Consider the following 27,925-nt stretch of genomic DNA (forward strand, 5'->3'; position numbering starts at 1 on the left):
GCAGGAGGGCTAGAAATACAAAACCTGTCATTTTAATCCACCCAGCAGCATTTAAGCTTGATCATGCGGGGAAGAAAAAAGCCCTGCACCAACGTTTTGTCAAATAAGTTTCTTTATATACTGGAGCTGTATCTCGCGGTCTGAGCTGCTGCAGCGCCGCAAACTCATTGCTGCCCCGTAACACAGGGACACGCCGACCCCACCACCGGCAACGGTGCGGGCAGCTGCTCCGGGACTCAAACCGCGAAACCCCGGAGAGGGAGGAGGGCGCTGCGGCAAAGCGGGCTCTGCCCGCGGGGGAAGCTCCTGCGGCGGCAGGGGTGCTAAGGGTGCTGCTTGCGCCGGCCGCGCTGGTGGCTCTCGGCTTGTGGGCCAGGCCCGCAGCCGCCCTTCCCGCGGCAGAGCGCTGCAGCACACCGCCGCTTGCCGGCTCCGCCGCGGCGTGCCTGGCTGCCATGGTAACGGCAAGGCCGGCACCGCCCTGTCGGCCTCCGGCCAATCCGTGGCGGCCTCAAAGGCGGGACTTCCTGCCGCGGCCGCGGAGGGGGTGGGAGAGCTCTGGTGCGTGGCGGTAGGTGGCTGCCTGGCCGCGCGTCGGGGTCCGCGCGCTGCCGCGGGAGGCGGGAGGGGGCTGGGCCCGGCTCTGCACGCCCCGCCCTTCTCGTGGCGTCCCGGGGCGGCGGGCAAGTGGCCCGCTGGGGTGCGCCGCCTCTCGGATACCCCTGGGCCTGGCTTGAGGTGCTGCACAAGGCCTCAGGGAGGCTGCCAACAGCTGCGCCCCCTTCCCACCCCACCCCACCCCCGGCGCTTTCAATAGTGGGGCCGGTGGGGCAGCAAGGGGGGGTAGCCCCGAATTGCGCTCCCCACAGCAATGAGCCGACTGAATTTTCCGTCGTGTGGGAAGGGGTGGGGAAAGGGCGTTGGAAAGTTAAATGTTGCTCGGCTTCTCTGGGTGCTGGCTGCCTTTGCCTTAGGTGCGGTGGTAGATCAAAGCCAGGTCCGCATTGCGTCCCCACGGTAGCTCCCGACAGGGGCAGAGGGGGATCCATAAGGAGATGGTGAACAGGGCGTGATGCTCCCGCAGGGGCTCTCTTCTGAAGTCAGTTTAAGCCTTCCCTCGGGCAAGGTGTACGGCACAGTAGGTAGAAGAAATAACGCTTGCAGGTTTTGAACTTGCCTCCTGCTGGTTTGTTTGAAGTTTGACTGTTGTGTCTGAAGAGGCACATACAGTCTCCGTCATCCTTCCCACCACACTTAAATTTGCAAACTTTTATCCTGTCCTTGCTCAACTGTGTTCCACAGCCTGGAATATTGCAAGCTGTTTGGTCTTCCCTTATTGGAAAGCCATTCCCCACCTGCAGGTCATCACCTTTCCCCACATCTCTCTAAGCTACATGGTATCTTTTCTGAGATAATGGCCACTGAAAGGGGATGAGTGCAGGCTGAAGCTGCAGGTTGTGTGAGTGTGCTCTGAAAGTGCACAGGCTTTTCCAGGCTGCTTACAATGGTTTGGTTCTTCTGACTGCTCTTTTTAACCAAGGAATTGCTTTTCATTTTTGTGTTGTTCCTCTTCCTGAACTAACAATTTGTGGCTTTCTTGTATTTATCGTTTGAATGGATGTGTTGAGTCCATATGCCTTACGGTTGCTATGACAGCAGCTCTTCTGCAGCAATGTTTTGTACCAGGCCCTATGAACTAGTCAGGGTCAAGTCTTAACTTCTGTTATGTGTTCCTTGACTTCCTAAAGTATGGTATAGCACAGATGTGGCGTCATGATTCTGTGTGACATCTATCCTGTCTATATGGAGAGAAGTGAAATCTCCTTGGTTTTATTCCTGCTTTTCTGTTGGTCCTTATTATATTGCAGGCATTGTAGTATACTTGCCATCCTGTTTAGAAGGGGAGTGGTTTCTAATGTAATACAAGTTTTCTGTTTTGGTATGAAATTTCAAACTGTAGAGATTCTGCATTATTTGTTGACATAGTTGTCTTGTTAATTCATATCATGGGACTAGGTTCCCTTTAATAATATGTTTAGAGAACTTCATTAAAGTTCTGTCATTTGCAATGTTTTTGACCAAGGGTTTTTGATTTTGAACACCTACTGACTCGTGTTTCATGGTAGTAGTCAGTCACATTTTAAAAACGAGGTAGAAACAAGTCTTGTTGCCAACATGCTGTCAGATCAGTAGTTGGTCTTCCATGAAGAAGTAACTCTAATTATGAGATCATAATTACCATGAGATCATAAAATAACCATTTAACATCCTAAAAAGATATCTTCATAATGTTAAACAAAAGTAACTTACAGGGCTCATAAGTAACACGTATTTCTACCATTTTCAAATATCTGCTTAATTCTTTTCAGCTTTCCAGCTCTTTAAAAAGTTCACAAGTATGGGATTTTTTTTTTAATGCTAGTTTATTATGCTTCTGAAGAAAAAAATTCCAAATGTGAGCCATATGTGGGTTTTTTGGGTGCGTACCCCCCCCACACCACCACCCTTAGCATAGGCATCCTAGGTTAACAGCTCAAAGGCATGTCACATTGTCTGAACTATTAAAACTGAGCTTTAGTATAATTTCAGTTGTAGTATGAACTATTGTAGTACTATTGGATTTAGTAGAAATATCATGGTAAATTTTTTTAGGTATTTTGTTAAGAGTCTAAAAAGAAGTTCATTAATTCCATTACAGTTTCTTTCTTTCAAAGGCTGCTAATGTTGGGAATAAGGCTTGGAAACTCCTACAGGTGAAACTGAATACTGCCTTTCTCTGGGCTCAATAGTTAAGTCACAAAATGATGTTCTTTTAGTATTAAAACTTCAGCTGAACCTGAAATACCAAAAAAAAGGTATTTTTGAGGCAGTTTGTGACAAATAAGTAAAAGTGACAAATAACCTTTTAGTCAAATAGAATTAATACCAAACTTTCCCGCGTATTTTCTCCAAGTATGTTTAATGCAATGAAAATGTAGTATGTTAGTATTCGAATTCCCTTGTTATGGATCGAATAAACCTCAGTGATGGGTACAGGTGTTCTCACTTTCCCTCCATGTAAGTTAGTATAAATAAACTATTAAATTTTTAGGAAGTCTCATTTCAGACTGAAGTGTATGTAATCTTTCAAAATTGAGGCAATATAGTGGTGGGTAGATAGAACTTGGGAAAATAACCGTATTTTATTACTAACAGAGAAAAATAAACAGAAAATAATTACAAAGAATAAAAGCTGCATCAGAGCTGAGCTACAATAGGGGCTTTAAAGCTGGGCTTTGCTGAAGGAATTAAGGCAACATCTGAAAATTTATTGTAGCTTTTAACCATGTAGTCTTTCACCAGACAGCTTGCTGATTCTTACTCAAAATCTTCAGAGCTTCTCTTGTATTAATGCTTCACTGTTCCCACTGTGAATTAATGTCAAGAAACAACTCTTATTTATAGTCCTCCTTTAATTTTTCAAGTATATATGGAAAAAATAAAAAGCATTGTCAACAGTCATGCATGTGTCCCCCTGTTGTGAAGTTTGAACAATTTGAACTATGGAGGAAACCTAAGAAGTTAAGCTTGAGAAAAAGGGAAAAATTAGAAGATTATTTCTAAAAATGAACAGATCTGATGACATAATAGAATAAGAATTTCAAAGATGGAACTTGGAAGAGTCAAAGCTAAATACTGGGAGGAGCCTTTGTGAGTGAATTCTAGGACTAAACAACAAGTTCTCCCCAAGGATAGGTAGGGGAGATTTAACAGGACAGGATTTAGAGGTGGTGACGCTTTCATCAAATTTCAAACACTCATAACAGTAGCCTTGGAAGGTATGGCTGGTATTCTCATTGTAATGTGATGGCAAATGCTAAACATGTCAGTGAGCACATTCTGAAATGTAATTAACAGTATTGTTCCAGCCATAACCTGAGCAATATTTGGAATTTTAAGTACAGCAAAATTGCATTATTAAAACGGAAGAATCAGAAACTGCAGCTTAGTTTGTGGGTACATCTTACATTACATTTATAAACTTACATAATATGACAAAAACTGTTAAGAAAATATTTTGCTTCTTTCAGTTCTTTACCAGCAGATTTAAAAACTAAAGGAAGATGTCTTTTTTCCCCAAAATCTCTTTCCAATGTGAAGTTGAAGAGTATCTCACCAAAGTGTTCAGAAATAATGAGGTATGTGAAATAGGTGCTACTAATCATCAACAAATACTCACTAATTAGACTGTTAATATTCCTTTGACTTTAATATTTTGTGCGACTTTAATATGAAGACAATACCTTATTGTAATATATTAGACACAGATTTTCATCTATAGTTCTATTTAAAATATAAAGTTGTTCTTTATGCCTGTTGGCTCAAAGTAACACAAAAATATTTAAACTAAACTTAAGAGTAAATCTGAGACTTCGGTTTTGGGTCTCACTGAAGAATGATTGCAGAGAATTAACCACGTAATATTGATGAGAAATACTTCCTTACTCCAGTTTAGAACCAAAAATGCTATAGACAATCTATGAATTCCTAATGCCAATGGAGACATAAATGATGTTTTCGTATATTGGGATAAGAGTTTTTAATTCATTGTTTTGAATCTACTCTTCCATCTCCTTAGGACTGCTCTTTGTACAGTATCATAGATATCACTGTGCTCTATATGTGTATATATATGTACATACGCTCTTATGCAGCCTGTTTACAATGATCTTGCTAATATGAATGTTTTTGCAACAAGTTCTTTTCAATAAATTTTTGAGGTTTTCACTGGAATTAGGCCTCCAGACATAGACATGCCTCACTATTGCACACCACACAACCATATTCCTCCATTTCTATAGCGCGTTTATTCAATGCTTTTTTTTTTTTTTTTTTTTTTTTTTTTTTTTTCCACTGAGCAAGGGGCTGCTGTGTGAATGTCTTTAATATAAAATATCTTCTTTCACTTTCAGCTTATCACTGCTTTAGGCACGGAGGAAGTGGAGAGTAAATATCAATCTCTGTTAAGGCATCTATCTCATCCACCAGCTTTCACAACTGTTAGAGTTAATACCCACTTGGCCTCGGTGAAACATGTGAAAAAGTTGCTGTTTGAAGAGATCCAGAAGGTATGTGCAATTTCTTTGTTACAGGAAAAATAACAGGATATTTCATCTGTTGCCTGATTATGAGAACTTTTCATTACTGGAAACTATTCCTTAGCTTAATATATGTCCTCTAGTATTAACATTTAATGCAATCATATTCATTTCCTGTCAGCATTAAATGTCAAATGAAAATTCATTGTCTAGCAGTATTCCTCATCTAATACTTCTAAGAAAGGCAGTAACAGAGGGAGAGGACAACCAACTTTTTCATAAGATTCAGACCTTAGATAGGATTAAGGTACTACTGTAGTAAACACTGTAAAAGCATCAAAAGTCTAGAGAAGATGGTAGAAAGACATAAAAACTCTAGTTCAGTATGCCATGTTCAGCGTGTTTAAAACATTTTTATTAATGATCAAAGAGAATGGCTGTATGTCTCATTGCACAAAATGTTTAGGAAAGTGAGAAAAATATGTGTGTTTTACAAACTGGAGCCAGAGTTATGCCCTGCAGTTCTTCTGTTTTCTTTTTTAACCTGTTTTTAATAGTTGTATAATTTTCTGGATTTTTACTTAACTAAACATTTATTTATCTGATAATATGTAAGACATTGTGTGTAAGTAGATTATTTTGAAACTCTATCCTAGTTCTTCACTCTGTCTAAAAAGATCCAGTTCTTCTTTAAGTAAATTATTAATTTACTTGTGGGTGTACAGGGAGCTATTGCATGACAGGAGCCAAGATGTTTCTGTGATGCAGAGGAGTTGACAGTATTCTGCTGGCTGGAATGGTAATGAGTTATGCTAATTTTAGCTTGATTGTAGAAATCTGGAAATGGGTATTGCAGTATGATATTTTGATTCAAGGGAAAATGCTTTACTGAAAACTGAATTAAGACTTGCTTTTGGTAAAATTTTTGTGGTTTTTTAGTGTGGTTATATTGGAAAAGGAAACTACGTAAGTTTTTGACAAAAGAATGCTCATGGATTGTTTTCGTTCTTAAGAGAAAATACTTTTTTATCAGATATAAAATAATTTATGGTTTTGCATATTTTGAGGTTATATTTTAGAAGGCTTAGGAGAGAAGACACTGTCTTTTTGAAGTCCAGGAACAATTTCAAAATGCCAAGCTGTTGTTTTTTTCAACTATATGCACAACTCGGCTCTCAGCACCCAGTCGAAGTTAAGCTGAAAAGGAAGATAAAAATACTGCCAACCTGGCATATTAAGTAAGACACACAACACATCAGTAAACAGTGATTTATAATTAATAACATCAAAAAGATAACACAGAATCAACCTTCTGATAACGCACAGCTTCTCTGGTGGTACTGTGGTCTGATGAGAACTCGACACAACCTTCTTCCAGAAGAAAGCAAAAATCTGTGGGAGGGTTATGAGTGTCTGAATGCTGTCCCAGTCCCTGACGTCAGTTCTCAGTGATCCCTTTCTGGCCTTGTTATTTCTCAATTTATTAAATGTTTAGTCTTTTACACCAGTATTTTTAATATGGAGTGTCTTCTTCCACACTATTTCCCAGCCTCTGTTAACTGTTTTCACTAAATTTCTTTTTATGTCTCTACAACTATAAATTATGAATAGAAAAATAGTTTTCAGTCTAATTACTTTATTATTAGGTTTTTTACTATCGCTTCATAATTATGTTTTGGTTTTTTTTTTTTTAAATGAAACAGCAATTTAAAGAACTATGTGTTCCAGTTCTTGAGCATCCGAAACTCCAGGACATCTTATTAATTCCTGTCATTGGACCCAGGTTTGAAATTTTCAGTCTTTAGCCTTAAACCATCATAACACATATTTTACTTATAGATTCCTTGTTAAACGGTTATGATAATTATATAAATATTATATGAATATAATTATATAAATATTATAATGAATATAAATGAAGCACAATTTCATTTATATTAAGACTTATTGGACAGTCCATATCCTAACCAAGTCAAGAATTTTAGTCTTTAAAAGATGTAAGAAAAGATAGAGAGAGTTCTCTCCTGATTTATGCGATTAACATTTTATAGGGAAAATGTAAGATAAGTACCTCCTCCCTGGCAAGCTAGGTAGGTTGCAGATGGAAGAACTAAACTTTTGCAGTGGAATATAGAACTATAGCAAAATACAGGTAGGTTTTTATTCCACTGGAATAAAGTCCAGCGCAAGACTTAGGGAGACTAGATCAATGATGCTTAGAGGATTACTAAATCAGTTTTATGCCCTACAAGATGACTATCCGTTCTTAAAAATTAAGATATGTTTAGATATTTCCCATGTTGCATCTGTGCCTACCCCTATGGAATTTCTTCATTGTTTTATTGAATTCACTGATGGGCATTTTAAAGTATCTTATTCATAATGAAGACTAACATACTTCAGATTCAGTTTATATCATGATTAGATAGAAATCGTTAACAAATAGTACTAATATGTGAATGCTCTACACTCAAAATAGCATTTCATGCTCTTATTTATTCTTCATTCATTCATTTAATTATCTTTTGTAGCATCTTTTCCTGAACATTCTATTCTTTTTATAATCAAATATATTTACACTTTAATAGGGTTGAATAACTATCATCTTCACAGTTCTTACTGGCAAAGTTCCTTGCACCTGGTTATACATTTATTACAGAAGTACTTAGCAGCTGTTAAACACACAAAAAAAATCACTTTACAATCATCTGGCCTAGGAATAGATAGAGGATTATTTCTCCGTCCCAGTATAATTTATTTCTGTTCCTGTGTCAGGTTCATAATAGTGGCAGAATGTATCCGAATCTGCTTTATTTTGAGAACTGGTTTCCTTCTTGGCTCTTTCCTTTGATTCCTCTGGGACTAAAATCTTTTAAATGTAATACGTGATAGTTAACCGTTTTTTCTATTATATTGTGATGAAAACAGTATTTATGAACTAGAGTTTACTTGGGGGCTATTTGTTTTTTTCAGTATACTGTTTTTTTAAAAAAATTGGACTACGTTTTGTATTTTTAGGCGAGATTTAAAAAAGCATGCATCTGAAGTCATTGTTGGAGCTCACTGTGGATACGCAGTACTTCGAGGAGCGCATGTTTATGTCCCTGGAATCATATCTACCTCAAGATGTAAGAGTTCTCTAAATACACACAGTTAAGTTGTAAAGAGGACAAAAAAAGTCACTCCTTGATGACAATTTGCACTAAATAGTGACTAGTGACTTTTTTTTTCTATTCAGAGCTGAAATTAATGTTATAGTTGTAATTTATGGTAAATATATATATTTTAAAGTTTTTCACTATGTTTGCATTATACTTGTGATAAATTATATGTAATTATTTCTCACCTGGCGTGTTTTAAATTCCTTTTTCTGTATATAATTCCTAGCTGAAGTATTAGTTCTCAAGGTTTTCAGTTTCTTTTTTGCCTTTGAAAATCTTCTTAAACAGCATGTTCAAAGTAAAACCTGGCTTTTAAAGCGTTTTTTTACTACTGAATACTGTACATTTTAATATGTAGAATAAATCACAGAAGTCTGCAGCTTTCGAGTCTTGTCAAAATAATAATAAAAAAAGAACAAAAGGAGTGCCACAACAGATATATCTGGATGGTAACTTGATGGATGTTGATTATTTAATAAACACTATTTCCAGATATGCTATTTCTTTATTCAGTCACAAAGGCACTTACCTTCATGATCTTGTCAGTATCTAAGTTACAGATCTAAAAACCGGTTCTTTTTTTAATCCATTGGCGATTCATGTGATATTGTTTGTGTATGACAGATCTAGTAAAAAGTTTTTGCTCTATTGAAGAGAAAAATCTTCAGTTTTAATGTCAGATTCATAAGAAATGGAAATTTTTGTTTCAATGCCTGTGAGAAAAGATAAAATGTCTACATATACATCTTTAGTGTTCAGCAGCCTATTTATTTTTTATTTAACTGTCAAATAAACTTTATGTGAAATTAGTATAATTTTGGATGATTCATCTTATTATTCTATTGTGATGAAATCTACTAATCATCATGGTTCTTATTATTAAACAAAGTGAGTCAGGAGAGCATTTATGTAGCCACTTAACTTCATTGCCTTTCAGAAAAAACCTTCAAGAAGTTCTAAGCATGTGCTTAAGTCCAATTCACTGAACAGGAATGTTTTTCAATCTAGGACTTGATAATGAAATAAGTATATTGCTGTGGCAGTTGTTGAAACTGCTTATTTAGAAAACCTCATAAATATTCAAATCCTTCTTTGAGTCAACTAATGATTTATCATAATTGCTGCATGTAATTATGCATGCAACATCAATTCAAAGAAAAGATACTGTAAAACTTTGGGAACACTGCAGGGGAATTGAAGATAGGAAAATAAAAGAGCAGGCTACGCACTTGAGGCTAAATATAAGGCTGTATTAAGCACAGATGGTCTAACTAGGGGAAAAAAAAAAAAAAGAATATGGCAAGAACACACATTTAATCACTGAACTTACAACCCAAATGAGGGTAAACTAATTATGAGGGGGCTTTGACTTCAATTTAACTAATCAAACTAAGCCTTATGTTTATGGAATGCCAATATAAGCTACAAAAAGCTTAAGAAATGTACACAGTATTAATGCATTTTGAAAGGATAATTGACAGCAGAGAGCAAAATAAAATCTTCTGTGTTTGAGTACTGCAAAAAGTCATTGGCAGATATACTTGATGGAAGAGTTAAATTGCTTCAAGTTTTTGTTCAGTGAAGTTTAAGCAAACAATTGTCATTTTTGTCTCACATTCTGTAAATTGAAGCTATGCAAAAAAATAAATGTTTAGTGGCTGCTCAACAGATACTACCATTTAAGAATTCCAGGACACTTGTGCATATTCAGAATGCCACTTGAAAATGGAAAAAAATCCTCAATACAATTCAAAGAATTCTTGGGAAGCTGAACTATCATTAGTCTTACTTGTCGTATCTTCTGGTTGCTCCACCCAGTCAGACACATCAGAGATGTAATTTTGAAAAAAAAAAATTATTGGTGTCAGTGGAGGCCTTTATTTTTAAGCATATTTTTCAGCCAGCACTTTTGGAGTATTATTTAGATCAGCTGTTGCCTTACAGGGAAGAAAGCCACACCAGGAAAATTGTTTCAGCAAGAATATACAATAACTGTATCAAAGCAATAGTTAAGAGAAAAGCAGCTATAGCTATGTTCTACCTAGCTATTGAGAGGTCATTAGACAAACAGTATTAATGTCTTTGTACGGTAAATATGAACCAATGATGTTTCATGTACTTGTGTGCTTGGAGTACACCCAGGGGACTGAATCCTGAAGAGTGTACTTGAAACTTACGAGTGATCATGTAGTGATAAAATAAATAAAGTGAAGATTTGTCTAGCCTCTTAAAAAACAAGACACGCTGTCTTGATTTGTAACCTTGTGTCTCCCAATAGCTCTAGTCATTTGGTAGCCATCATTCACCATGTACACTTTCAAGCCTAGTATCAGTTGATCTTTTTATTTGATGACATCAAGAAAGTTTAAAGTCTGCTATGATTTAGAAGTTGAAGTAGTCTACTGAAAATCATGAATTATTTGGTTACTACTGTCTTGCCAAGTATAATATTAATCGCAAAATTTATGTTCTTCTTTGCACAGTTATGAGAGCTGGAGATCTGGTCTCAGTTTATTCAGATATTGAAGGGAAATGTAAAAGAGGAGCCAAAGAATTTGAAGGAGTCAAAGTTTTCCTTGGAAATGGGATTTCAGAACTGAGTCGCAGTGAAATCTTTAGCTCAAGTGGCCCACTGAAGTAAGTCCATAGTAACTGCAATATATACCTGCAGTCTGTGACTTTGTAAAGGGAAGAAGATGGGAAGATTCTAAAATGTTCTGTACCCTATGTGAAACCACAAGATGGCTTTCACTGAGACCTGTGTTGCATGTTGGGATTTCCAGTACTTTTTGAGAAGGGTTAGTTTCTGGAAATATAATAAATCATGCCTCCTGCTGTCTTCTGTAACTTCACAACTAAGGAAGTGGCAATGTGATGGCAATTATGATTAAAGTACTACAGTAAGTATTAGCAGACTCAACATTTAGTTTCATAGTGATACCCAGATAACAGTTTACTTGAAAGGTAGGAGGAGGTAAATGGGAGCCTTTTCAGGATTTATGTTTAGCATATGACTTCAATAATATAGAACAAACAGAAGTGACAGTCATTCTTACTGTGGCAAAATTGCATTTTGGGTAAATTTTTCTGTACCACTTTCCTATTTGGATGGAACAGAAGTGCAGCCTTGTCAATTTCTCCATCTCCTAAAAATATTTATAAGGGGTGGTGGTGGAGCAGAGGACAGAACATATGGTCAGATACCTTAAAAAAAATAATATCATTTGCCAAGGGAGTTTTCTATTTCACAATTACTTGCTTTTCTGTTTTGTTGCCAAAGCATATGGTTTGCTGGTCTTCTGTCAGCTAAAACACATATAAAAAGCAGTGTAGAAGAGCATGGATGTCAGATTAATGACCTAGACTTTATATCCTGAGAACAAACTACGAAAGATCTAGTAAAAAATACTACATTGTCAGAGGATTTCTGATTTATTAGAGCTTAAATATAGTAGCAGTGGTAGGATATACCTGTTGAGTTGATGACATGGAATGGCAGTATGTTAACGCTAAATGTGGTGTCTGCAAGTTTCTCATGTCCTTCTGTCTTGTTGGACTGTGCAGTGCATATGCAAAATAATTATTTTTCTTGTTATCTTCAGTAATCTATTGTTTTCAGGCTCAGTATTGGTTTTTTTTTTTTTAAATTGTTGTCCATTTCCCTGTACATTTGTCTTAATGAAATCTGTGTCAGAACTTCATCCATATTTAAAGGGAGTTTTTTTAGGTTGCTTCGAAGTTCAAACCTTTGCTTTGCAGGTAAATCAATGTTCCTGTAAGGCTTTTGAAATAGAATTCCTTTAGTTATTTGACTGAAATCTCAGAGGAAGGTCTAAGTAGGAAATCATATGCCAGTGCCCTAGTGCATACATGGCTACCAAAAGCGGTTATGGTCTGAAATTAACATATTTAAATCTGGTTTTATGCATTTCTTTACATTATCAAGACTTGGATTAGATCTCAGTTTGTATTGTGTAGAAAAAAAAGATAAATTTGCTTGATGCAATTTTTAGAGATAGTTCCAATTTATAATATATTACATTTTTTGTTATGGTTTTCCCAACTTAATGATGTAATTTCAAAGAATATAATTACAAAATTGTAAAAGTATTTTTTAGTTTATGTGTAAGTGCTTTCATTTTTGTGAGAATATTGTTTCAAGTTTCAATTTTTAAGCATAATGATTTTAATGGAATACTGTTAAAAATTATAAATCTGTGTAGTTGAATTTTTTTTTTCATGTTTTTCAGTGGGATGGGCGTACGAATGATAGAGCCAGTCTACCTTAGTCCTTCGTTTGACAACGTGCTACCTAGTCATTTATTTTTACAGGTATGTTTTGTTACAAAAAATTAAAGTCTGTACTATTTGCAGAATAATGAATATCCTCTAAGCACAGATTAATACTTTATGTATTCATTGCGTGTTAAGGCATCTAATTAACTCTTTAAAGAAAACAAAGCATTTAGAATGAAGTCAGTATCTACATGTAGGGGGTTTAATCATACTGTGTTTGATATACAGTAAGGGACTTCAAAGGGATTTAAGAGACTTCCACTTAAAAACTTACAAATTGTTTTTGTACAGATGCTCTGCATAGAACTTTTAGATTTTGGAATCTGCCTATGAACTCTGAAATGTGAGCCTCTTTTAGGATACATACTTCTGTAGATAATAATCTCAACATATTAGGTTGACAGAGTTGAAGAGAAAATCCTTATATTTTTAGGCCTAATGAAAAAAAATCCACCTGAAAAAAAAAAAGTATGAAAAATCTTACAGCACACAGCTTTCACTGCCTCTTACCATGAAACTGCACAGCTTCCAAAGAATGATAAATTTTTGTGTAGTTTTTAGTGTAGAATTTTAGAACTTATTTCAAACTAACTTTTCCTTTCACGTATTTTGTATTTATGATACTTACACTCCTTTTCCCTCTCAATAAGACTAATTAAAAGCAATACTCAGGCATGACAACTGGCCACTTGTGCTACGTTGAAACATAGGCTGATCAAACCATGGAACTTTCCAATTTTCCTAGATCAGGTAAAATTATTGATTTCACTTTGCTGACACAAAGTGAATACCTCAATTAGATCACCAAGACACTTAGTATGCCAACAATGTTATTGCATTTTTTTGATATAAATATGATGATTTAGAAACAGGGTTTAAAACAAAATCAAGCTGTCCAGCCTTCAAAAAAAAAAAGTTATTTTAATCTTTAAAGCGAATGTAAATTTTATCTCAAATAAGCCCTTGCTCAGAGATTTGCTCTGAAATTGAGTTATCTCCTCATTTGATTTGTATAACTATCACTCAGACAGTAAGTCCTTTATTACAGTGAATTCTCTTAGTCACAAAGACAACATGTAGTAAAGACAATTTTAAAAGGATTCTATACCTTTGTGTTGAACCAAGTTAGAAGAGAATCTTTCAGAGTATTTCCGTATTGCATAAGATGCAATACTGTGCACAATTATTGCATATTATTTCTCTTCAGTCCATCTGTTCTGTTTATACGATTAATTGCACAGTTCAGCTTCTTGGTACTTTAATTCAGCAAGTTTAAACTCCTGCCTATTGATCTTACTGTTCATTACTATACTACACCAATATGTTCATATAGTAAATGTTCCAATAAACAGGTCAATATAAGATAGTTGTAATGTACAGAGCTGCTCTGTGTCTGTGATAGTATCAACTTGTTCTATTTTGATTTCTAGCACTGTAGTGTCCGTAGTCATGACCCCTTAACTTCAGTCATAGATACTCGTATATTACTTTAAATAAAAAAGGAGCCACTGGAGACTTCTGACCTATACTGTCTCTTTTATATAATCCAAATACTTCATTTTTTGTTAAGGAACTGACAGCAATGTCATAGTTATCTTCACTGCTGAATCAATTTTTGTTTCAATGAGTTTGTCATTCCTTAATGCAGGATATAAGGTTTGAATTCTCCCATATTTGTTTTTATGACAGAACTTGCCTTCTGTGGTTGTGAGCCATATTTTAAACCCTCAACCAGGAGAGAGAATTCTAGATATGTGTGCTGCACCTGGAGGAAAAACAACCCATCTTGCAACATTAATGCATGACCAGGTAAGAGAAAGTCATCGAGAATTTTCTGTCTCAGTGAGGAAAGCCTGATCACTGTTCATTTGTGCAGCTCACGTCACTTAGCCGTCAGGGTGCACAGATAATTTACAATAGCAAACAATTAATATTTTGAACATTCTGCTTACCAATATATTTTGCTACACATCAGAGTTACTGAAATAGGCACAGACTATCTTTATCAAATAGTTACCATCACATTTAAGACCTTATTTGCTGCAAATCGGCCTGTTGAAATATGTTTGACTTCACTTTTTAAATGTTACTGATTTACTTGTAATGGAAGAATTGGTAACATGCAAGGCAAAGTTACGCAGGAATATGCTGGGTTCATGAAAATGAGAATATATGGAAATCAGGGGTTACTACTATGTGCTAAAAGAATGCACAACAGGCTGTACAAAAATTTATTAAAAAGTTTCTAATCCACTTCTAAGTAAAAATTATCAATTATGCAATACAGATATGATTTTAGACTGAATTTCTAGTCTGAATTTGTCATTCTAAGGTAGAAGGTCACAAAACCAAAAAATATCTCATCAGAAAGTAGCAATATGAGAAGAAGCAAAAAATAGTATTAGAGAAAGACAAAGCAAAATCACACACAAACCAAAAAAGAATGTGGATACAGGAATAACAATTTGCATATATTAAACTGTTATATGCAAAATGAAAGACTGAAATGCAGGTTACTCTTTTCTGGCAGAGAGGGGAAAAGTGTGCAATGTTTCCTCTAAAAATTTTGTAAGGTGCTAATGTGGTCATTGGAATAGGGTTATTAGAATATATCAGATTATTTAGAAATCTTGCAGTTACATTATGCAGTACTTCGATGGTTGTGCATTAATGGGAATTACGGTGGCTAATGATGTGAATGTATTTAGAAAAGATATGTATTCAGCTCTTTGATGGTTTGCTTATTGAAGTGTTTCTTCCATGCATTAGACAGTCATGAGACATTTTTTAGATAGATTTATAAAACTTCCAGTCAAGAATTTCAGTGTGATAAATAGAGAAAGTCTGTAAAAGCATGTATTTCTGTCATGGATTCATTTACACCTACACTCCTTCCATCCGTGTACACACATTTTGTGTAACTTTGCATAACTGTTTTTCTCCTTAGTCATTTTAGATATTTTGATTGTACTTACCTCCAGCTGAAGTGGTAAAGATTAAGAATACAGATGTTGAAATTTGACTAAGTACAGGATTTCATTTTAAGATATGGAGAAAATGCATTAGTAAATTTGCATTGCTTTTTTGGTTCTTAAGTTCCATTCACAGTTTTTCTGTACTAATTTTCTATACACAGTATATTAAATCATTAACATTTCAAAATATTTGAATCAATCTTTTTTTGATTTTTTTTTTTTTTTTTTTTTTTTAACTACCTTAGTCATGTTACCCTTCCATAAACCTCTAGAGAGCCATCACCAAATAGGAAAACATTGCCATGTTTTCTCAGCAGGTTCTGTTTGCTATAGCAAGGCTAGTAGAGTTTTTTTGTCTTTGGTTGTTTTGTTGGTGTTTTTTTTAAGATAGTATTAATGTTCTAGATTTTACTGATACTACTGTTTGCACTTAACAGATTTCACCTGGCAGGTAGGGGTGTGTGACTGTTTTGATTTATCGTGGGACAGGAAAAGAACTCTTATTCTTTCAGAAAAGCAATAATGTGTAATTGTGATTCCCCTTCCCCCACGTCTAAATCTATTCTAGTATTTACTGTAAAGTGAGTGAGAACTGCTGCAAGTGTAACAGGACATTACAAGTCTGAGCAAGCCAGAGTGTCCCTGTGGGCCTCATTTCCTCAGGACAGAGCTGTGTGTGATCCTGTTTCCTACCATCTCCATGCAAATTTAAAACCTGTTGACCTATTTTAAGATGTACTTGTAACTTCTACCCTCTTTCAGATGATTACATTTTTACCTAACTTAGTGATCAGTAAACCAGTTCAAAACAACAAAAAAAAGAAACAAACAAAAACCCCACTTGCCAGAAGCCAGACATTTTAGGGTCCCTTAGGGAATGACTGTGCCAAGCAGCTAATGCTGGGCAGAACGCACACAGCTTCAGACTAGTATATATCCTAATGCAGGTATCACAGAAAATATGATTGAACAAGGACTACTGGAATGTAGATTTAAGAATAACAAAATTACGTAGGGAAAACTAAGCTTCATTCATTACAGTGCTCATGGGGCAAGGAGGAAAGCAGGAACTGTGCATCCATTTAATTCCTATGCTTTCAATAAAAACTTTGCTTCCTTTTCAGGGTGAAGTAATAGCCATGGACAAGATCGCTAACAAGGTCAAAAAGATTAAGCAGAATGCTGAATTGCTACAGTTGAATTGCGTTAAGGCCTTTTGCTATGACGGAACAAAGGCACTTTCATTTGAGAAGAAAGAGGATGAACAAGGTAGAGTAAACATCTTGGGTAGTAGTAGCGTTTAGAAGAAAATTGTAATGTTTTGCACCAATAGTGTTAAATCTGCTACAGGTCTACAAGTCCTTGAGATCTTGGCAGATACCTACTTGCTTCAGCTCTGTGAACGCTCTTTTACTTTCTAGTCTTTTGTGATTATCAGCTTCTCCACCAAGCAAATAAAAACCTCAAACTATCTGTCCTTACCACAACCTAATATGCTCACAGGCAATGCATTCCTTTCCCAGATAATATCAAAGACTGAAGAAACCCTAAAGCTTCTTTTATGATAACGTTTAACCCCATATTCCAAATTGTTTGACTTAGTCGCAGGAAAAAAATATTTTTGCAGAATTGCTTGGGTTTTCTGCCTCAGAATCCTCATCTCTAAAATGGGGTTATTAATACCTAACTCCCAGGAGTGCTGCAAGGTTTAGTTCATTTATGTTTGTTCAGCTGTTCAGGGGAAAGTTCTATAGAAGCACAGTGTATTATTTTAAGTTAATTTCATTTGCTTTTCTGAAGTGCTGTATTTATGATACTGGTTCTGTTCCCATGGTGGAATGATTTAAACAGTATCTGCCGTCTTGATTATTTTTAGTTTGTTGTGCAAAGTATGCTGTTCTTTCTCACTCTTTTTTATCCCAGTCACTGGTTAGCCTGAGTAGGAATCAGGTTGCATAATTCACCTTCCTTTTCCCTATGCCTTGCAGTTATTCCTGCTTTGGAGGAATAAAGGTACTTTCTCAATAGGCCTACCATGAACATAAAATATTGTAGGTGCTATGTAGCACTTACACAGATGAACAAGAACTAGCTCTAATACTGAGAGATCATGAAGGCTTTTTGGTATATCCCTGCAAGACATGACATATTATTTTGAATGTTGTAGTAATAGACCAGAGGTAGATAAATCAGATAGACTCATTTTGTAGTGCTGGAACAAGCTAGGTAGCAGTAAAGTCACTCGTTTTCGCTTGTGACTTATCTTGAATATTTGAGGAAGAGGAGAAAAGGAGGTAAAGCATATATATGGCTCTCTTCCTCATTGGTTACTCACAGATACATATATGGAGCCACTTTTGTCTTGCTGATGCTGAGCCGAGTCATCTCTCTAACACTAAAGTGATAGCAACTTTTGGGCTGTTGAGCCAGCGGGATTCAGATGAAAGGATAGGCTCTGCCTACGGAAGTTACATATTTCCTCATCTATCCAGGTAATATGGAGAAATTGTTGTTGTCTTCACTGTCCTGGTTTACTGAATTGTTCTGCTGTGAAGGCAGCATGTGTCATGCATTAGAACTTGTAGTATTTCATATTATTATAAAGTGCTTTATTTTCTACAGATACATATGCATGACAAGAAACAGTTATTATATAGACAGTCCAATTATTATTTAAGGCAGTCTTAATGCTTAACTACAGGCTTCTCCCAGTAAAGACCTGCACACTTGGTTCAGTTACGAGCTGACTGTGGTTAATTACAGCTTATATGTACAATGCTGTACCCAGCACCTCTGGCCAATCATATTCTAACATTTTTGTTTGATTACTTTTACATTTTACTTTCAGATTATTAAATTAAGGTTAAAAAATACTATTGCCTAAAGGGATCATGTATTATTTGAGCTCACAGAACCAAACCTTCGGTTTTCCAGGAGATGAAATCTACCACCAGCAGTGCTGAGGCTTGCCTCTAGCTGAGATGACTTTTGCAGACAATATCTACAGAACATAAATGTTTTATGTCAAGGAAGCAGTAACAGCTTGTCCTTGTCTATGGTGAAGTCTCAAGGAAAGAAACCCCCACATTTTACATTACTAACTGCTTTTTACAGAAGGACCTCCATTCTTACCAGAGTCATTTGATCGAATTCTTCTTGATGCTCCATGTAGTGGGATGGGACAGAGACCAAACATGGCTTATTCCTCGACTTTAAAGGAGGTGACCTCTTACCAGCCACTACAGCGCAAGCTTTTCACTGTGGTATGTATTAATCATTGAGCAGAGAACCTAAATTGAACATAAATGCTTTTGCAGCATAAAATTTCATACTGAAAAATGGTGCCTTATTTTCTCTGCCTTTTCAGCAGTTAAGTAAAGAAGCGTTAGGATTCAGTTAACCTCTCAGCTCCACCATATCTGTTGCTAGGTGAAATCAATTTACTGGACCATGGGAAAGGTGTACGTAAGCTATAGTAAATGAAAACCTTTGTATGTGGTTTTTTGTTCCTTCAGTTTAATCAGTTTTAATTTATAATAATCACAAGGGTCTTTGCAGCAGCACAGACTCTTGTTAAGTTCACTGCCTAGAACTCCCAGGCAGTGGTGCTGTGACGTACCCTATGGGGTACGAGATGGAGTACAAAGCCAGGAGGCCATATTACAGCTTTTCATGCGAGTAGGAGTGTGCTGGGGGTGATGCTGAAAGGTAAGATTTCATGAAACTTGTCTAAATCTGAAATACATGTATTCAAAGTGAACCACTGCTTGAAAAGTGGCACAGATAGAGCTTCCGTGCCAAATATGTGGAAACAGTTGACATCTAACATCACTGATAAAAATATTGTGTATCCCGTGGTTGGCAGCAGGTCATGAAAACTGAACTAATCTGACTAATCTGTCTGGGATATGCAAAGCTGTACAAATAACAGATCTTACGAGGTAAATTATCTCAATGGTATTAATAAACTGTATGAGCTATAATGCTGATTTGGGAAGAAGAATCTTTCTAATCCATGGGATCCTTTACTGTATTCCCAGAAAAGAATTAGTATCCTAATGTCTATCTTGGAAAGATATGAGTTTAATTAAGTGCCAAGTTTTAATATCATAGCTTAATGGTTTCTTGGTTAATGTTACTCAGTATAAAAGATTTTGCATTTAAAAATAAGCTGAACCGTTGTTTATTTCTCCCTGCAGGCAGTGCAATTGCTAAAGCCAGGAGGTGTTTTAGTATATAGTACATGTACAATTACACTCTCTGAAAATGAGGAGCAAGTTGCTTGGGCCCTGAAAACTTTTCCATGCCTCCAGCTTCAGCCACAGGTAATAGTATTTTTAGGGTACTTCACATAATCCAGTGAGCTTGTTTTGGCACTATAAAGTTACACACTACATTTACTATCGATAAATCACCTACTTTTTCACTGCAGACAATTTTAACTGCTGTGGATAGAAATAACACAAGGATTTCTGAGGCTCTAAATGTACTTTCACATTTAATTGAGCTTCATTTAGGGACTGTTAAGTAGCTTCTGACTGTGTACTGTGATTGTTTTGATTTGTACAACAGTCACAACACAGGAGGGACAAAAAATAGTTCAGACAGGTTAAAATTTCTCTTGCAATTGTTCTTTAATGCATATATTTTATTTTCTTCTTTTGCATATTCACAGGAGAGGTGAAAAAAATTTCATTAATGCCACTAAAGTAATGAATACTTGCATAAAGGACGGGAGATAAATGGAAAGAACCTTGTGTTTTGAGGAAGGAGGAATTTATGTGTATGGGAGCTATTTTTGCATTATGTATAGGAATGAGAGAACAAATTTATTTCAGGCTCAGTGTCCCTAGAATGTACCTTGTCTTCTCTGGAGTCAGTGTCTACCATTAAGATATCTGGGAGGAGGAAATATATAGGGAGATACTATAATTTTTTATCTATACTGCATATATTTCAAAAATATATTACCTTTATTAGTACCTTGAGAGAGTTTATCATCATATCATATGTGTCTGTCTTCCTCTTTGTTGATATGATGAGCTGGGTGGGTTAGTTGTTTATCATCATGGCTCTGAGGAGAAGTCTAACCCTGATACCTGTTGAGCTTACCTATACATTCTGTGATGACTTGTATCTGTCTTAAGTTTAAGCCATTTTTTAACTGATATTAAAAACATATACAATAGGTGTACAATGGAAATTATATGAAGGCTGGTAAAGACTTAACAGAACCGAAGCTTTTCGTAAAAGATCTGTATGTCAGGGTTCTTCTGCCTGTTTTCTCACCATCCATTTGCTGGGAATTTTTCAGTTCCAGCTGTTTCAACTGAGATTATACATTTCACCCAACAACATACAAATTGTACTCAATAGCATGACAAAGGAAAACACAAGCCCCGCTAACTCAAACGCAAGATTAATTCTGGTTTAATAGACTTGCTCTCACCAGTGATATGAGCCTCGAATAAAGCACTAGTTTTCACATACAAATGCCGTATCTGTAAAAATTAAGCTTTTGCGTATAGTATATTTCTAATGAGGCGACACTGCACTGTTCATGCACAGAGAGTTTATAGTATCTTATAACCAGCTCCTCAGTAGTGTAAACTAAGGTCAACTTTTCCAATGAACAGGAAACGGGCGTCTAAGTCAATTTACCTCACATTCCTTTATGTCTTTCCCACATTCTTTAGTCTCTCTGTGGACCCTCCTTATATACCCAGTCTGCTGTCTCCCATTTTCTCAGTTTGGGAACAGATCCTGGAATCATGCCGGATAAGGGAAAAATGGGAGCTGGAGCCATAGACATTGATCTCATAGGTGGAGGTTAGCGCATGGCAGCTGATCCTTTTGTCTGTGCAGACATACTTCCTCTTAGGGGTTTACACAAGAGATACCGTGTATCACTTTAAATGCAGTAAATTAACTGGAAGGAAAAAGGAAAAGGTAGACGAAAATTTTTTTCTGTCTTCGAGCAAGTCAGTTGATCCTGCATAATGCCATTTTCCCAAGACTTTTACCTTTCCATCCTTCCATTACATTACTTTGAGCCGCTACCCTTGTCTCCCTTTTTATGTTACTTTTTCTCAGTTTGCAATGGACATCTCTTTTTGTCTCTTACTGGGAAAGCACTGAAATCCTGATGAGGGAAAGGAAGAGAAGAATCATGGTGCAACCTCTTGGCTGCCCAGCTTTACAGCACACAGTATGTGGCTAAGCAACTAACTCTCACCATGTGCTGACTGGGTGAGCTCATGTATTAGCAAAGTGTGACAGCTCAAAAAAAATCTCTGCTATAGACAGGCTGCATTATAGACTTCACTAGACTAGATTTACAAAGGAGATCCATTTTTGATATTGCAAAGCCAGCTTTTGCACATTTTGTTCTATCTCCTTAGTGAATGCATTGAAAGACCAATCCAGCTAAGAATTAAGGTGTTTTTTTTTTCAGAAATCAGTGTCATCAATTAAAAGCACTCAAGGCTACTTACAAGAAATGCTGAGAAAAGGGCTGTGATTTTAAGCCCTTCTCCTCTCCAGGATTTTCATGCCGAATGTAATCTCCTGAATTCAGATACCAAAACTGTTCCTCTCTTTCTTTCTCTGCCTCATATACATATTTAACGGTAGTCCCAATTTACCTGTTAGTCTAATTACATGGCAGAAAATCTGAAGCTCAGATTTTTCTGCTGCATCGTATTCCAGAATGATGCCTCTTCAGGCAGTATTGTGGACTTGGGCTTTCAGTTTCTCCAGTTTTAAGTTCTTAAGTTTTATTAATGTGAAGAATACAGGTGTTTCTATTATTGTTACTGAGTGTATCAGTAACTGGCTACAGAATCACCATTTTTGACTTAACTCACAGCTATTAGCACAGAGAAGTCCTGAATCATTTAGAAGTGGCACCCTAAAACCTTTAGGCCTTCTTACTGCGTGGTGATTAACAGCTTTCTTGTGATGTTTCAGTCCTTTTGAGTAATGAGTTTAGACCTGCCTAGCTGTATGCAATAAGCACTCTAAACCACTGGGCTGAAGTGGATTAGGCGCACCACCACCTCCTCGTGGTACTTTGGACCTTGTCTATATGCTCGCATACCTATTGGCCAGATGAAGGCAAGAAAGGAAGGGGTGTGTGACTTTGAAATCCTCCCCTGGTGTGGATGATATAAACTCAGCTTCTCCATGTCAAGAGTTAGGCAGCTCTGCATACACTTGGTGGAATAAATTTAGGGCATTTAACTTCATTAATACAATAATTTGCTTTTCTTCGTTACTTAAAAAGGAACCTCACATTGGAGGAGAAGGCATGAGGGGAGCCGGACTGTCACTTGATCAGTTGAAGCTGCTGCAGAGATTTGATCCATCTGCTGTGACATTGCAAGAAATGGATATTAATTCTTTGCAAGATTCCAGGGAGGATGATCTGATTTCACTGGCGAATAAGGACTGTATAGGATTTTTTATTGCAAAATTTATTAAATCAAACAGTAAATAAGCATTTAGGAATGCAACCTGAAGAAATACCTCTGAGCCTAAGAACAGCTCAGACGTGAAGTGTGTTCCTTACCGCTGCAATGTTGCCAAGCCAACGGGCTGACGCAGGGTTGCTATGGCAGCAGTAAAATCTGCCAGCTGTTCTGCTGGGAAAGAGCCACAGGTTGAAGAAAGTCATGTTTGGGGGGAGGGCAGCATATTTAAGTCTCCATTTGCTTTTGCATTTGCATCAGGCCAGTGCGTGAATGGCAACTACATTCATTCATACCGCTGTCTGTTCTACCTTTCCCCACGTGAGTTGCTTCTGTAGTGCAGCAAGCAGAGGAACAGGGTTTCTCTGGGAGGCGAAGTAAGCTACTTTATGAAATACAAACATAAATAGATGGGAACTGTTATAATGAATTCTGGAAAAGGTAGTTTCTATGAAAGTTTACCAATAGTTACATGTTTCATTAAATAGTGCTTCACGAAATACTGTTAACGTTTTACAAAGAACTGTTTTATAAATTGATACTTAGAACCTCATTTCTCTTTTATTTTAATACAAGCAAGATTCTCTGTACACATAGTATATACACAAAATACGATTAGGCTTTGTAGCATGTCTTTTATAGCAGCATGAATATATTAAACCATCTCACTCTGGGAATGTAAATAAATAATGTTTCAACATCAAACTTCCCATGCATAAACTGTATTGGTTCTGAAATAGCCTATTGGACTGGCTGACAAGTGACAATTTTAAAATCAAACATTTGCAACAGAAGGGGCTACACTTGTGATTAATATATTAGAAGACAGAAAACAACGCATAATACCATCTGAAAAGTTGCAAATCACCTTTCAAACAACTAAGAATATTAACGCTTTATTGGTTAGAAAGCATCACCAGCTAAAGTAATATGAAAATTGAAACTGGGAAAGCATGCTAATGAGAACTGCCTTAATACACTGCTCAGAGTTTTAATAATCTAAATTTCTTAAAGGTGTTAGATGTATTTGAAAATTCTGCCTCAGTTCCGGTATTCTCTTTTCTCAGTATTGCTGGAACTGATTGTAACACTTAACATGAGAGGGAAAAGTAAGTACAATTTAAAGACATAAAGTGACATCTCTGTGTGTGTGGTTTTCCTCTCAATCATGAATTTCCAGTTTTTAGAAGTATTATTTGAAAAATGTCTATCTTTTCCACATAACTATTTGTTTGGATTTAGAGAAGTGATACTTCTTTTATAATTTGTCTTTATATTCTTCAAAGTGCTTTTGCATTTGCTTGCAATCACAACAACCTATACAATTCTGTTTCTCAGTAGTCTGGCTGTTTACTTACATTTGCCATAGATGCTTTGATACCGTATGCTTTCTACTGTTCTTAAATAAAACAAATGTCCCTTTATCTATTCTGCCAAGATTGACTAGTACATCCTTTATAGGGCCTATCCTAGCAGTATAGGAAGATGAAATTCTTTACTACTCGTCTATTTACGTTGGTTACACCTTGCCATTAACCACAACGTATCTGAAGATGATTTAAAGTCATTTTGTTTCATCAGTAGTAGGTGAGATACCCTATTTAGAATAATGAAAGCTCATACTGTAAAATACAGTCTCTTTAGTCTAAATACGGCTGAAATAATTACTTGGTAACAAAAGGGATTAGTCTTTTATTGTAAGTACATGTTGAAATCTTTAACTCAGTGCTAGTAAAAAAGCATTTTCTTTTTGCAGAATACATAAATTCTGTAAACATGAATCAGCACACATAGACTATATACTGAAATTTGTGTACACATATAAAGGAAGGAACTTTGCCTTCAGTTTCAGTAGCAGGATTTGTGTGATACTGGATTTGAAAGAATTTAAGATTGCTGAATTTTTAGTAGAAGATTTTTTGAGGCATTCTCAGATTTCTTTACTTTTCAAGAAGGTGATCTCTCATGACTTTATATGAGAAGTGTCCGGGTGGGGGGAGAAAAAGTAATTGACTTGTATTTGATTCCAGTGTAATTGCAGACCAGACTTCACCTGAAAAAAATTACTGATATCCGAACCGCTACAGTTGTTTCTGCAAAAATCAACTGCTAGACTTAAAAAGAACACTTAGCATATTAAAGGGATAAGCCTCAGCTCTTTCCCCTAGGCGTCTCTCTCCTGGTAACTGAGGAGCAGGGGGTAAGACTTCTCCATCAGGGAGCTCAGAACAGAAACTCACTTAATATGCTCCAAATCATCCCTTCAGGGAGTCAGAGGCCTTCCTTTGACTACCGGCTTGGCTAAATTAGATGACTAAAAGTTGGATGGATACCCTTTTTTTCTGTTCTTTTCTTTTCCAATCTTAGTGTGACTTTACCTGTAAGTGCAGGAATACTTTCTCATTCTCACAATTCTGTTGTACGTTTTATATATACATTTTTAATAGGATTACTTTCCTGACAAGAATGTTTCACACACTTAATCATTATGCTTCAGCATTTGGTGCTGAAGCACAATTGAAAAAATATATGCATTTTTATACTATATGATATATTTATATATTAAATTTAAAAAGTTGTTACTGTAATGAAAGATTAACCGTACAAAATTGGTAGATTAGGCATGCAATCAGATCCTGTCTTTAAGAAAGTCTGAAAAGTAGTTTTCTCTATTTTCAGAAATAGGTATTAGTAATAGTGCCAAATCTAAACATTTATTTTGGTCAATATAAATATATTAAAATAGGCAGGCTAGTATAGTATGAAATTATTATACAGCTTATTCCTGTTTCGCTGTCATGGAGTCCACCAATTTTTAGATCGTAGGTTTTCATATGCATTTTAAGGAAATAGGAGTATTTTAGTAAGAAACAGGCTGGTGATGGTGATCAACAAGAAATTACTTTGGAGTAGGTAGTGTTAAAATATAAAGAGCCTTGGTTTTATGTTTAGTCTTTTTAAAAAAAATTATGAGCAAATCCAATTTTGTAGTGCTAGAATTCATTGCTGAGTAGGTAATCATGATAGGTAAAAGTGGTTAGAATAAAGTAAGAAAAGAGAACACAGATGAGTTAGAAGAACCAGCTTAATGTCTATTATAGCTGATATAAATTTTTTTTGAGCTGCGTAGGAACACATCTCTAGGGTGGTAAGTTATAAAAAGAAACTGTCTGTAAAACTACTGTAAGCTTATATGTAACCGTTTGTTATATAAAAGTGGGGAAATAAATTATAGTCAAATTGCCAAGCAGTAAGTTTGACTGAATAACATTTGATTAAAAACATTCACAATAAAAATGGCATTCACATACTTTACAGATGATAGAAGAACTAAAATTTTAGTGAAAGATCTGCGATAAAGTAATAAATATAAGTAAATGTACACCAAAAACGTTATATTACACTCTGAAAAATAATTTCTCTGTTCTTCTAGACTATGTAAGAAAGTTTTTTGCAATGTGCTTTATTTTCATGGACAGAATAGAATTAAAGTCAAAAGCATTTGGGAAACAGCTTTCAGCCTGATGTGTTAAAGCAATCAGAGGTCAAATGTAACCACAAACCAAAATAAACCTTGAAGAGGCTTTAGCAACTAACACAGGAGGTGGTTTACACTAACCCTTTTACTTTGAACAGATACAAGATTCAAAGCAATCGGACCACTCACTGCATTCCAACCAAGGGAATGATTAACGGACCACGCTGGAACCTCTGCAGGTGTCACAGAATGTGATTACTTTACAAACCAATGGAGCTTAAAAATGCTAATTACTAACAAATTCATAAAAAACAGTATGTATTAAGGAGCAGGGTGTTAGACCTGGGCAAGAACTGCATGTGTAAGTAACCAGAGAGGCAGGGAGAAAATAGATGTCTGCTTTCACTCAGGGTTTGAAGAGTGGCATTTCATCTCATGCTCCACTTATAATAAGGGCCATAGGTTAAGAATTTACAGATTCTGTCAAAACAGGTACTCCACTCAAACTCACTGTGGCTTTAAAACCAGTCTTCATTAAGTAGTTCATCCTAAGAATTTGGCCCTACCCTATTTAATTTTACACCTTCAAGCAAAAATTGTGGAACTCTTCTCGAATTCTGTACTCCTGGTGCTAGACATAGAATAGGAATTAATGAGTATTGTAGAAGAATTTTTTAACTTCTAGACAGTAATTTAGGGTTCAATTTAAAAATAGTTTCTTTTAGCTCTTAACTCCTACTGATGCTGCCTTTGTGCACAAACCTGTTTACTTATTCATCCAAACTGCCCTGTCCCTTAACAGGTCTCAAGACTGGTATTCTCACCTCCTTCCAGTCCCTCCTTGAAAAGTCTTTCTTCTGTGATGTCTGTGTGACACTAAACAACTGGTAAAGGATACACTTGGGCTGCTGAACAGCACTGATGTGTATTCATTTGAAAAGACATACAAAAAATACGGTTAACATCTAACATATATACATAACTGTTCAAATGCATCCCATTCCTTCCATATACTGAAAGTTTTTAGAAAACATACAGAGCAAGAGCTGACAAAACCCATGTATCATTTAACTATTTTAACCTCCTCCCTTTCATCTGTCTCACTGGTTTTATTATCTTTGTAGCTCATTTGAATAGAAATTTTGCAGGTTGTTTTGTACCACACATACATGAGAAGACAGGAGCTCACTGGGACCTCTACCATTCTTCAGGTTCAAAGCTACTGAAACCAGACACAGAAATACGAACTCCTTAGCATCCTAATGCAAACAGTAATAAGAAACTGTCTATTGGCAAAACTCTGCAAAGGCATTTCATCACAATAACCTTTGATATGTCCTCCAGCTGGAGTATTTTTAAAGCTTCTTATTGTTAAAGTGCTTTTCAAAGTAGTGCTCAGCAGGCAGGTGGTATTGTGCAATATGTGTAGTACAAGCTCACATTACATATCATTTGTTGCTCTTAACTG

General features: G+C 36.2%; 1 protein-coding gene across 4 annotated transcripts; it reads left to right on the forward strand.

Moving 5' to 3' along the window:
* Window positions 1-523: 523 nt before the first annotated feature.
* On the forward strand, window positions 524-26,226 carry NSUN6 (NOP2/Sun RNA methyltransferase 6). 4 transcript variants are annotated; one of them, XM_080382805.1, is made up of 12 exons: window positions 524-561; window positions 4,071-4,178; window positions 4,953-5,108; window positions 6,782-6,861; window positions 8,097-8,206; window positions 10,723-10,876; window positions 12,490-12,571; window positions 14,225-14,344; window positions 16,635-16,779; window positions 18,625-18,773; window positions 19,710-19,835; window positions 22,796-26,226. In XM_080382805.1, the coding sequence occupies exons 2-12, from the start codon at window positions 4,104-4,106 to the stop codon at window positions 23,006-23,008; spliced, it is 1,410 nt and encodes a 469-aa protein (XP_080238931.1). In that variant the 5' UTR covers window positions 524-561; window positions 4,071-4,103; the 3' UTR covers window positions 23,009-26,226. The 4 variants fall into 4 exon arrangements, with proteins under 4 accessions (XP_080238931.1, XP_080238929.1, XP_080238930.1 ...); XM_080382803.1 differs by having other exon boundaries at window positions 537-571; XM_080382804.1 differs by lacking the exon at window positions 524-561 and adding an exon at window positions 751-1,397.
* The last annotated feature ends 1,699 nt before the right edge of the window (window positions 26,227-27,925 follow it).

This window comes from Falco punctatus, assembly GCF_963210335.1.
Source record: "Falco punctatus genome assembly, chromosome: 4".
NCBI classification, from domain to species: domain Eukaryota; kingdom Metazoa; phylum Chordata; class Aves; order Falconiformes; family Falconidae; genus Falco; species Falco punctatus.